Source organism: Grammomys surdaster, unplaced genomic scaffold (assembly GCF_004785775.1).
Source record: "Grammomys surdaster isolate TR1022 unplaced genomic scaffold, NIH_TR_1.0 126391, whole genome shotgun sequence".
NCBI lineage: Eukaryota > Metazoa > Chordata > Mammalia > Rodentia > Muridae > Grammomys > Grammomys surdaster.
This window is the reverse complement of record NW_021621185.1, coordinates 1,927,498-1,940,605: the sequence shown is the minus strand read 5'-3', so window position 1 is coordinate 1,940,605 and position 13,108 is coordinate 1,927,498. Positions and strand designations below refer to the sequence as shown.

The window sequence follows — 13,108 nt, the reverse complement described above, 5'->3', positions numbered from 1 at the left end:
AATGAATACTGGCTTTGAAAAAGATCTTTCACTATTGCCTGTGCTTGAGGAGCAATTCAACAGTTTAAGACAGAATGTAATAATAAATTATATTCACCGCTTCCAAAGCCAAAAATTAACAAAACATTGGCCTTCTATAATTTTGTTCTGCAAACTTCAAAGTAAACATTTAATTTGAAATAGAACAATACACAAAATTTAACTCAGTAAATGGCAAGATACACTACATTACGTCTTCTTATGTGGTATTCAAACAATAAAGATTATACAAAATTGCATTAATTATATTTATTTTTTAAATTGTATATGCCATATGGTGTTCTTTATACTTATGACTCAGAGAAGAAGAATGTCACCTAACATGACAATGGAGAGAAGAGTTTCTACATACTCAAATATGATAGCATACACTGAGGCAGAGACACAGAGACAAAGGCCCTACAGTCTTTTAGGAGGTGTAAAATTTGAACAATTTTTAAACATTTAAAATTACTGAAAAGCTAAAGAATTCACGAATAATTTGTATATAATGCAGCACCAAGAAGAAAACTATACCATAATTCAAGATTTAAACACTGTAATATTAATCTTCACAATTTTCTCACATAGCTAGTATTAACAATTTGAAACCACGTTAGACAATTACATATGACACACATTTTCAACATGAATGCTTTTAAGAATATTAGTGATAACAGGAAGAATGTTGGCTTTAGAAAAAAAAAAGCTTATAAGGATCGCAGAGCTCTCTTTTCTGTCCCAATGCTTTCTTTGAAAAAGCATTTTGAAATAAAACATAGTGAAGTTACATGCTATCACGTTTATCACAATGCGAACCTCATCAGTGCAGAGGATTATTGCTTGCACGTTACTCTTTAGGATGGGACTACTCTCTCTTCAGTTGACACTGTAATACTCTGGCCTTATAACTGCAATAATTTGTTGCACAAGTACCAAACACAGGAAGTTGAAGTGATAATCATTAATATTTTAAGACCTAAGCAAGGTATATTATATTAAATAGACTTCTCAGTTCTGCTCTGGGCTGACAGATCCTCCAGTGGTTACATTATCTCCTCCTCCCATGCATGGCCTCCTGCGGGGACAGCAGACTACAGAAGCTGACCCTTACTGGGACCATCTTGTCTCTCAGACAAAGCTCCTTTTTAACTTCTTACTTACTAGTTACTTCCTGTGCTGGAGAAAAACTTTAGCTCAGCTTGTGATAATTTCACAGGCCCCTAGGACCCTGACCCTAATGGCCTCAAGGTCAGAAGTCAAGTCTTGTTCTGAAACATCTGTGTGCTTTATATTAAAGTGGAACAAAAGTGGAGAAATATCCACCAGTGTGTGACAAGAAGGACAGGCAAAACAGGACTGACACACTGGTCATCTGTCAATTTGGCATCTTAAGTTCATTTTAAAAATAGCCTTAAATACACCCTAATCCCGAATTTCATTTACAAAGTAGAAATTAGTGTCTCTATACATTTTAGGTTACTCCATATGTTTAAAAAGTTAATTTTAAAGTAATTTTGATGACTTACAAATAAAAGCTATTTATAGTTACAAATGTATAATTATCTATTTGTATCTGTAGATATTGAAACAAATTATTTTAAAATATTGTATTTTTCTTCTAACATCCTTATTTAAAACAACACACTAATATAAAATGTTCCCTTAAGGTATCTGTTAGATATAACATAATATATATAAGAAGTAAACAAAAATCTGTGAAGCTAAAAATGCTTGCAAACAACCTCTACATACTGAAGTCAAATTAAGAAAGCAATGACAATACATTAGCACAGTGTAAGCAGGAGACATAGGGCAACTGCGCTATCATTCTCAAGGGTCAAGGGCCCGCTCATCTAAATCATGGGAGAGTGAATTATAGCAGAGCCAAAACAGCCACAGGAATATATGGAAGGAAGTTCACGCCAAGCCTAAACACTAAAACTAGACAACAAATATTGTGGTTGATTTAACGCTCATGTCAGTCTGCTTGGCTTTAACATTCTGAGACCCACTATCAGCAAGCTCATCTTCTGTCGTAGCAAAGGAATATTCCTGTGACATGGGTGACGGACACACTGACACAAAGCTTCATCAGTCAACTTATAGCATTAACCATTAAAAACAACAGTGGCAAAGACTGGCCTAGCTGTACTACTATATATAGTTCAGATTCAAGCTGACACACCTGATAACTGTTCCTATCATGTACACTTAATTTTAACTCTTAAAAATCAGAATACTAACAAAAGCAAAATTTCTGTGACCAAGCAAAGTAAATTAGTGGAACTTTTCTAAAAATTTTAATGCTTATCATATAAACTGGTAAGTACTAAATACTAAACAATACACATTAAAGTCAACTAAAAATTACTAAAATGATACCAAATATTAAAACAGATAGGAAGTGTTAGCTTCTTCACAGATAACAATATATTAATTGTTTACAAATAGAACAGAAATGTACATCTGAAATGTATAGAAGCTGACATGATAATATTAAAATTTAAAAATAATATGTAAAGAAGAAACAGGCAAACCCCACTTCTGATTAACAATATAAGGCTCTGTTGCACTCAAAGAGATTAGTAAACTTTTTTCAGAAATCATACAAGCATATACTGGACATATTTTATTACATTTTAAATTTTAAATTGAAAAACATGGCCAATATATTGATCATATCTTCTCCCTACCTCCTCCTCCCTGGTCCCGCTGACTTATTACACATTCAACTTCAAGTTCTTTTACACTCTCAAAAATAAGAAAGAAAGCAAAACAGAAATGAAAGTAAAAACAAACAAGGTAACAAAAAAATCTATTGAGACATAAATACCAAGACAAAATGAAACAAAAAAAGCCATCCCCCCAAAGCACATAAAGGAGTCCATTTTGTGTTGGACAACTGGTCCTAGGCCTGCCTGGAGTGTGGCTGATATACTCATTGTGTTGGACAACTATAATTGGTCCTGGCCTGCCTGGGGTGTGGCTGATAACCCAGTGTCACTCTATTAGGAAAGACTAATTTTCCCTCTCCCAGCAGGTAGCAGTTGCAAACAGCTTCTTGGTAAGGGTTGGGACTTGTGTCTGTATCTCTTCTTTCTCAGTGCTGGAACTTGGTCTGGTTTGAAACCGTGCATGTGCTGCCCATCAGTCCTATTGTGCTTGGAAGATGTGGTTTTCTTGGAGTCATTCACCCATCTGCCAACTCTGGCTCTTACAATGTTTGAAATATCTTTAAATAATATCAGGAGGAAAAAAAGGAATAGATGGTATGACATGCTGGGAGTAGTGGCATGAGCCTTTAATCCTAGCACTCTCGAGGCAGAGGCAGGCAGATTTCTGTAAGTTCAATGCTAGCCTGGTCTAGAGAGCAAGTTCCAGGCCATCCAGGGCTGCCTAGTGAAACTGTCTCAAAACAAAAACAAAACAGCCTATGACCCCTGAATCAAATCAAAACAAAACAACAACAACAAAACTTGTAAGGAGGCTGAGGCTGAGAATTTAAAAAATTACAGGCTGAAGAGATGGTTCAATATTTCGGACTGAGAACATTTTCTGTTCCTGCAGAGGATACTGGTTCAGTTCACAGTACCCACATCATGTGGATCACGTGGCCAGTAACTCCAGTTCCAGAGGAATCCTTAACACTTTTGTGGCCATGTAGGCACTGGCACGCTCATGTATATATAAATACAGGGAGGTACATACACACATTTTTAAAAAGTTAAATAAAGTTGCACTTACCAGTTCAACAAAAGCAAGTCCTCCATAGCTATGAGCAACAAAGAAAACATTCTCAGCAGCAGCCTGGGCTATGAAATGGTCCCACACATAGACTGCATGCTCTTCAGGAGATCCATTTTCCTATAAAGAAAACAGATACATACTGCATATTCTACTCAGTGATTATAACAGTAATCAGTTAAATTATATGCTTACAAACATGGCATAAGAATAGGATGGTTAGAGAACATTCATAGAAATAACAAAAGAACTCTATTGAATATTTAAATTAGAGAATAAATTAGTATTAAAACTATTAGTAAATTACTGCTAAGCTTAACTGCAAATGTAATCTTTGGAAACAACTTATTAAAATATGTGTACTTTGAAGGGAAACCATCCAGGTATAGATGAGATAGTAAGATCTACTTTAATATATTCAAATTATACAAGAAAACATTATGGTGGATTTTGATAAAACAATATAATACTAAAATATTTAAGTTACAGTCTTCTATGTACCTGAAAGTATTTATATTACATATCTATATATTAAGTCATTTGGTTTACGAGATTTTAAGTAGTAAACTGAAAATTTGGAGAAAATAGTAATAGGTGTTTTCTATTGAAGTCATTTAAAGAAATATATGCTTTCCAACAGTATGCTCTATAGACATTTTATTTCTAGAACAGAGAGAGATCTAAATACATAACTACGAGGACTTTAACTCTAAGGCTTTAAATCCTACTAAATATATTCTAAACATTCTAGAATAACTTAATTTTCCTATGTTTATCTCATTAGCTGATACATATAATGGTCATAGACAAATTTATATAATATGAAAATAATGATCAAATAGTAAATTGCTAAGAACCAATCAACCATAAAAATGTGTTTGTGTACCTATTACTTAGAAGCTAGTTTCCTAAACACATCGTGGATATTATACAAGAGAATGCATTCACAAGTTTTATCTTTAGAAAGTATATATTTGGAGATGCAATCACAAAGAAAACTCCCTGGTTCTTATGTCCCCCAAGCCCTGTCTGAACAGGTCTGGGAGTTGTAGCATACTTTGGGACTTGGCTACACAGCTCTACATTTTGATTGGCTGTGGTGTTCTGTAATGGTCTCCATGAAAGTCATGCCAGCATGACAGCCTAAACAAAAACCAAACAAGGACAACAGCAATAAAGATGCTGAAGTGGATGAGGAAAACACACAAAGCCTCAACCCTACACAAGCTGAGAACTACTGCAATGGAGGAGAGCTGAGAGAGGAGAAATAGTTTTCCCTGGGGAAGCACACACCAAGTGCTTATCCAAAAGCAAATGTCAGTCATGAAAACACACATTCATATAACATTGTAGAGACTGAGTAGGGTGTATGTGTGTGTGTGTGTGTGTACATATGTATATACATAGAATACATACATATATACTAAAATTTATGTACATAACAGTAAATACTGAAAGAAGAGGCAAGAATTTGAAAGAGAGCAAAAAGGGGTATATGGGAGTGTTTGGATAGATGAAAAAGAAGGGCGGATATGATATAATTATACTATAATTACAATACATTAAATAATTTTAGAAACATCATACAGTGTACACTGCAGCCCAGACTGGCATGGAACCCACTACTGTCACTGCCTGTACTACTGTCAAACTCATGATCATCTTCCTGAATTCATCTCCAAGTGCTAACATTACAGACGTGAGTTACCAAGCCTAGCTCCACCTTAGAAATTTTACAATTAAGTGGTTATTCCCCATTGGACTGAGCATGGGATCCCCAGACAGAGGAATTAGAGAGAGGATTGAGGGAGCTGATGGGGTTTGCAACCCTATAGGAAGAACAACAATATCAACCAACCAGACCCCCTAAAGCTCCCAGGGACTAAAACAACAACCAAAGAGTACACATGGAGGGACCCATGGCTCCAGCTGCATATGTAGCATCAATGGGCGGGGAGACCCTTGGTCCTGTGAAGGCTCGAGGCCCAAGTGTAGGGGGATGCTAGCAAGGTGAGGCGGGAGTGTGTGGGTGGGTGGGGAACAACCTCATAGAAGCAGGGGATAGGGGGAATAGAATAGGGAATTTGAGGGAGGGGAAACCGGGTAAGGGGATAACATTTGAAATGTAAATAAATAAAATAACCAATAAAAAAGAAAACAATAAAAAATTAAAAGATAAAACAAACAAAAGGAGAAAAGGATCTGATAGCATTTGGTTTTCTCCTAGGTTCCTGTTCTTTCTAGTTCTTGGCCACCCAAGCAGTTTCAAGGATGTGTTCCATCTCATGGAGAGGGCCTTAAATCTAATATTGGTTGGTTCCTCCCACAAGCTTTGTGCCCCTATTGCATTAGCTCATCCTGCAGACAGGCCCATCATTGTAGCTGTAGCTGGGTTGGAGTTTAGCAGTCTCCTTTGTGAGCATTCAGAGTAACTTCCAATATGATGAATAGTAGTCTGTAGTGGTGAAGGCTTTAAGTATGTACCAGCTTGATTGCTCTACGTTCAATGAGATATGCAGATTTGTCTTCAACAATAGGGTCTTGCTGTCATTTTGGGGAGAGTAACCAATAGGGTTGACATTTAATAGCCTGGGTTATTTGGGCATTTTACCGAGGCAACTTTGGCCAACAGCTAGATTATAATGTAATTCATTCAGGCAGTAGAAGCTTCATTTGGTGATGAGCAATGTCCAGCTGTGGTTCCATCTTCCACATTATTTGATGAATTCCTTTATATTTCCTTCATATATGTATATATTTTAGGAAGCTTCTACTATATCTGGTTTCTACTGTATTTCTGACCCCTCAAAGCACCATTAGTTTTAACTGTCCCTCTTCATTTTCCTTCCCTTGCCTCTCCTTCTCTTTTGATCCTTCTATTCTTGCTCCCTACATACTCATCCATAGATATTTATTTTCTTTCTCCTTCCTAGGAGGATCGGTCCATCCTTTCACCAGTCCTTTACTCTACACCTAACCTCTCTAGTTATATAATTTGCAACCTGCTTTACAAAGACTTATTAGCTAACATCTACATATAAATGGATACATATTATATTGATCTTTGGAGTCTGGACTGCCTCATTTAAAATTTTTTTCTAGGTCTGTCCATTTACCTACAAATTTCATGATTTCTCTTTTACTCTCCCTCCCCCTACCCTCCCTCCATCCCTTCCTCTCTTCCTTCCCTCCTTCCTTCCTTCCTGTTTGTATATCTGTCTTTTATACTTGAATATTATTCCATGGTGTAAATGGTACTACATTTTCTTTATTCAATCATCCATCAACAGACATCTAGAATGTTTCAAATTCTGGCTATTACTAGAGCAGTGAAGAACATGGTTTACTAAGTGTCTCTGGAGTACACTGTATAGTACATGCACTTTAGGTATATGCCCAAGAGTGGTACAGCTGGATCTTGAGATAGATCTATTTCCTGCTTCCTGAAGGACCACCTCACTGATTTTATAGTGACTGTGCACATTTGCACCCCCACCAGGCATTGATGAGTCCTCCTCTTACTCCACATTCTCTCCGGCATGTGCTATCATTTGTTTAATTCTGTTACTATTCTGGCTATGGTGAGTTGAAATCTTAAAGCAATTTTGATTTGCATTTCCCTGGTGAGTAAGGATATACAAAATTATTTTAAGTGCTTCTCAGCCATTTGAATTTCCTTTATTGAGAATTCTCAGTTTAGATCTGTACTCCATTTTCATTGGGTTACTTGTTTTCTTGATGTCCGGTTTTTAGTTCTTTTTATATTTTGAATATTAACCCTCCATCAGCTATGTAGTTGCTAAAGTCTTTTTCCATTCTGTAGTGTGCTGTTTTGATGGATTGATGGTGTCCTTTGCCATACAGAAGCTTTTCAGTTTCATGAGGTCCTGTTTATTAATTGTTGCTCTTAGTGCCTGTATGCCGGCTTTCAGCTTGGGATAGCTGGCTCCATCCCTTGCTGGCTGGAGCACCCAGGAAAATTAGGTTCTGCACCATGCCTGGGTAGCACAGTAGGGCTGGCTCTGGTGACAGGGACTTGGGTGAGCCAGCCCCCAGGGTGTGGGCACTGAAGAGCCAACCCTGCCTCTCAATTGCCATGCTATAGCTTGGGAGGGAGATAGGTGCCTTCTTCCCACCAGAACCCCTCACCACCTGCAGCAGGCAGGAGAGATGGCCTTCTCCTCACCTGTAGGATATAGCACTCAAAAAATGGGCCCTTCACTTCACCTGGGTAGCACAGTAGACCTGATCCTTAGTGGCAAAGGTACTGGTGAACTGGCCCCCTTGCTGGCTGTGGCATTGGGTGAGCTAGCTGAAGCAGTGATGGAGAGCTCACCCTGGTGGTGTGGGTGTGAGGTAGCTGGCATAGTGACCAACCAGCTACCACCCAGATCTTGATCCAGAGCTTTGAATTAGCCCAACCTAACATCTAGCCCATTTATGAACTGCTGAAGTACATGAAAGGGCTGGTCCTATCATACCAAAGCTGCAGAACCTCCATGACACAGGGCCACTGAGAGAAGTCTTGGTGAGGAACTAGTATTGATGGTATAGCAGAAGAAAGAGGCTTTGAACCAGACCAGTGACTCATTGCAATGAAAGTCTGCAAGTGGAGACATTTCTTTTTTTTTTTTTTTTTGCAAGTGTAGTATGGACAAAAGGGTACACTGTGTAACATTCTATGGCATACTACAGCTTTCACAACAAGATGAGGCTTTTATTTCTTTGTTGTTATTGCTTTGTTTTGTTTTGTTGGAGGGGGAAGTTACAACGGTAGAGAGTGGATTGCAAGGGACAATAAGATTAGTGGGATTAGGGGTGCATAAAAAATATAAATATAAATATAAAGTTAAAAAATCTTTAGTCTTCCTGGGACTTAGGAAGATAATACAATCAGACTTGGATGTTTAATGTGACACATTATAAATTAGAAATGAAATGATAAAATTAAAAATCAGATTCTGACAAACATTTTCTTATGAAAGAAAACCATAGCTAATATATAAGAGTGACCATAGCTAATACATACGCAAGAATATGTGGCCATGTTTTAATAAAACATACAAAACATATAGGCAGTTATCAACATCAGAGCAGGGTTTCTATGTTGCTGAGTATGCTTGATAAATTGATGCTATTGTTGTAAACATCACTGACAAGAGACAAGGAACACCCTATCACCACATATTTCCTCTTCTGACTCTCTGCAGCGAGGTCTGTCTTCTGTGCACTGACTCCTTTCGATATGGATTTTCACTTTTATGCTGTTGTTCCAACTTACTAGTTTTTCCAGTCAGTAAGCACATCCTGTATTGAATATTTTGTTCCAGTTTCTTTCATTTTAGTCTTGAGTTTCTACCATAGATGAATACATGGCAAGAAACAAGGAATATATTTTAAGTTAGCCTCAGTTTCTCTCTACAATTGCAATGCTTTGTTTAAAAAGAGCAGACATATTGATTGTTCAGAAAATAACTGTTTTTCACATTCAAGATAATTTTTCAAATGAACCTGGCCCATATGATACAGTATTTACACAAAAAAGTTACTGTGCCATTGTATTTAAGGTCCTTGGTTCTTTGAGTCATTGTTAGTAGATGTCCTTCCAGAGTGTAATGGCTATATGCTTTGACTTTTAAAATGTGAATTTTAGCCTTTGGGCTGGGGCACACACAACTGGCCTGACTTGTGGAGACACCATATTCTGAGCCATCCTAGAGGAGCCACTGCACTCAGAGCAGCAGGTAAGAAAGCTTTCTGACTACCCTACACCCCAGTTACAACTGGGAGCCAGGGGAACACAGGACTCATCAGCCACGCAAACCCAGCCCCTCCAAAATACCACTTCCCTTCCGCCCGAGCCCCCACCCCCAACCCACGGCCCCCCATCCTGATCCTTGTGACTGGGGTAGACACATAGCTGGTCTGTTCCTGTGGAAACACCACATCCTGAGCCATCGTAGAGAAACCACTGAACTCAGAGCAGCAGGATTTCGGAATACCAGAGACAGTCTGAGTCCCAGGAGGTCTTCCACCCACAAGTTAAGGATGACAAGATCACAGAGACATCTGGACTCTGAGGATTTCTGACACAAGCAAGATAACAGGAAAGACAGACTTCAGTCAGACACAGTGAGGGCAGGTAACACTAGAGTTAACCAGATGGCAAAAGGCAAGCACAAGAACATAAGCAACAGAAACCAAAGTTATTTGGCATCATCAGTACCTAGTTCTCTCACCTTAGCAAGCCCTGGACACCCTATTACACCAGAAAACCAGGACTCAGATTTAAAATCACTTCTCATGTTGTCTGATAGAGAATTTTAAGAAGGAAATAAGTAACTTCCTTAAAGAAATGAAGGAGAACACAGGTAAACAGGTAGAGGCCCTTAAAGAGGGAACACAAAACTCCCTTAAAGAACTGCAAGAAAACACAATGAAGGAATGAAAAAAAAGCATCCAGGATCTAAAAAAAAGAAATAGACACAATATAGAAATAACAAAGAGAGACAAAACTGGAGATAGAAAACCAAGGAAAGAGATGAGGAGTCATAAACGCAAGCATCATCAACCGAATACAAGAGACAGAAGAGAGAATCTCATGTGCAGAAGACATCATGGAAAACATTAACACAACTGTTAAAGAAAATGCAAAATGCAAAAAGCTCCTAAAACAAAACATCCAGGAAATCCAGGACACAATGAGAAGACCAAACCTAAGGATAATAGGTATAGATGAGAGTGAAGATTCCCAACTTAAAGGGCCAGTAAATATCTTCAACAAAATTACAGAGGAAAACTTCCCTAATCGAAAGAATGAGATGCCCATAAACATACAAGAAGCCTACAGAATGCCAAATAGACTAGACCAGAAAAGAAATACCTCTCGTCACATAATAATCAAAATATCAAATGCACAAAACAAAGAAAAATACTAAAAGCAATAAGGGAAAAAGGTCAAGTAACATATAAAGGCAGATCTATAAGAATTACACCAGACTTCTCACCAGAGACTATAAAAGCCAGAAGATCGTGGACTGAAATCATACAGACCCTAAGAGAACACAAATGCCAGCCCAGACTAATATACCCAGCAAAGATCTCAATCACTATAGATGGAGAAACCAAGATATTCCATGACAAAACCAAATTTGCACAATATCTTCACACAAACCAAGCACTTCAAAGGATAATTGATGGAAAACTCCAACACAAGGAGGGAAACTACACCCTAGAAAAAGCAAGGAAGTAATCTTCCAACAACCCCAAAAGAAGATAGCAACAAAAACATAATTCTACCTCTACTAACAAAAATAACAGGAAGCCACAATCATTTTTCCTTAATATCTCTTAACATCAACGGACTCAATTCCCCAATAAAAAGACATAGACTATCAGACTGTATACACAAACAAGACCCAGAATTTTGCTGCATACAAGAAACGCACCTCAGTGACAAAGACAGACACTACCTCAGAGTAAAAGGATGGAAAACAATTTTCCAAGCAAATGGTTGCAAAAAACAAGCTGGAGTAGCCATTCTAATATCAAATAAAATCGACTTTAAACCAAAAGTAATCAAAAAAGATAAGGCAGGACATTTCATACTCACCAAAAAAAAAAATCTACCAAGATGAACTCCCAATTCTGAAGATCTATGCTCCCAATGCAAGGGCACCCACATACATAAAAGAAACTTTCCTAAAGCGCAAAACACACATTGCACTTCCACAATAACAGTGGAGGATTTCAACACCCTACTCTCAGCAATGGACAGATCATGGAAACAGAAACTAAACAGAGACTTTTTGAAATTAACCAAATGTATTTAACAGATATCTATAAAACATTTCATCCTAAAACAAAAGAAAATACCTTCTTTTCAGCACCTCATGGTACCTTCTCCAAAAATAGAAATAAATAGACCACAAAATTTATCACAAAACAGGCCTCTACAGATACAAATAGATTAAAATAATCCCTTGTATCCTATCAGATCACCACGGGATAAGGTTCGTTTTTAATAATGACAAAACCAAAGGAAAACCCACATGCACGTGAAAACTGTACAACATTCTACTCAATGATGACTTGGTCAAGGAATAAATAAAGAAAGAAACAAAAGATTTTTTAGAATTTTTAATGAAAATGAGGACATATCATACCAAAACTTGTGGGACTCCATGAAAGCAGTGCTAAGAGGAAAACTCATAGCTCTAAGTGCCTACAAAAAGAAACTGGAGAGAGCACACACTAACAACTTGACTACACAACTAAAAGATCTAGAACAAAAAGAAGCAAATACACCCAAGAGGAGTAGACAGCAGGAAATAATCAAATTCAGGGCTGAAATCAACCAAATAGAAACAGAAAGAACTACACAAAATATTAACAAAACCAGGAGCTGGTTCTTTGAGAAAATCAACAAGATAGATAAACCCTTAGCCAGATTAACCAAAAGGCACAGAGACAGTATCCAAATTAATAAAATCAGAACCAAAAGGGAGACATAACAACAGAAACTGAGGAAATTCAAAAAATCATCAGATCTGACTACAAAGGCCTATACTCAACAAAACTGGAAAACTTGGATGAAATGGACAACTTCCTAGACAGATAACAGATACCAAAGTTAAATCAGGAGCAAATAAACCATCTAAACAGTCCCATAACCCCTGAGGAAATAGCAGCAGTCATTAAAAGTCTCCCAACCAAAAAAAGCCCAGGTCCAGATGGTTTTATTGCAGAATTCTATCAGATCTTTAAGGAACACCTAATACCAATTCTCTTCAAACTATTCCAGAAAAGGAAACAGAAGAAACACTACCCAATTCGTTCCATGAAGCTACAATTACACTCATACCCAAACCTCAAAAAGACCCAACAACAAAGAGAACTTCAGACCAATCTTCCTTAAGAATATCAATGCAAAAATACTCAATAAACTTTTAGCAACCCGAATCCAAGAACACATCAAAACAATCATCCATCATGATCAAGTAGGCTTTATCCCAGGAATGCAGTGATGGTTCAATATTTGGAAATCCATCAATGTAATCCATTATATAAACAAACTCAAAGAAAAAAATAACATGATTATCTCACTAGATGCTGAGAAAGCATTTGACAAAATTCAACATCCCTTCATGATAAAAGTCTTGAAAGATCAGGAATTAAAGGCCCATACCTAAACATAGTAAAAGCAATATACAGCAAGCCAGTAGCCAACATCAAACTAAATGGAGAGAAACTTGAAGCAATCCCACTAAGATCAGGGACTAGACAAGGCTGCCCACTCTCCCCCTACCTATTCAATATAGTACTGGAAGTCCTAGCCAGAGCA

The 13,108-nt window shown here is 37.5% G+C and overlaps 1 protein-coding gene across 3 annotated transcripts in view; it reads right to left on the bottom strand.

Annotated features, from left to right (window-relative positions):
- The window catches only part of Fam172a (family with sequence similarity 172 member A), a 416,134-nt gene that overhangs the window by 180,368 nt on the left and 222,658 nt on the right, over positions 1 to 13,108 (bottom strand). For all 3 annotated transcript variants that reach the window (XM_028760104.1, XM_028760102.1, XM_028760101.1), the window contains one exon: positions 3,766 to 3,885. In XM_028760104.1, the coding sequence (XP_028615937.1) occupies positions 3,766 to 3,885 (120 nt within the window). The remainder of the gene's footprint in view (positions 1 to 3,765; positions 3,886 to 13,108) is intronic.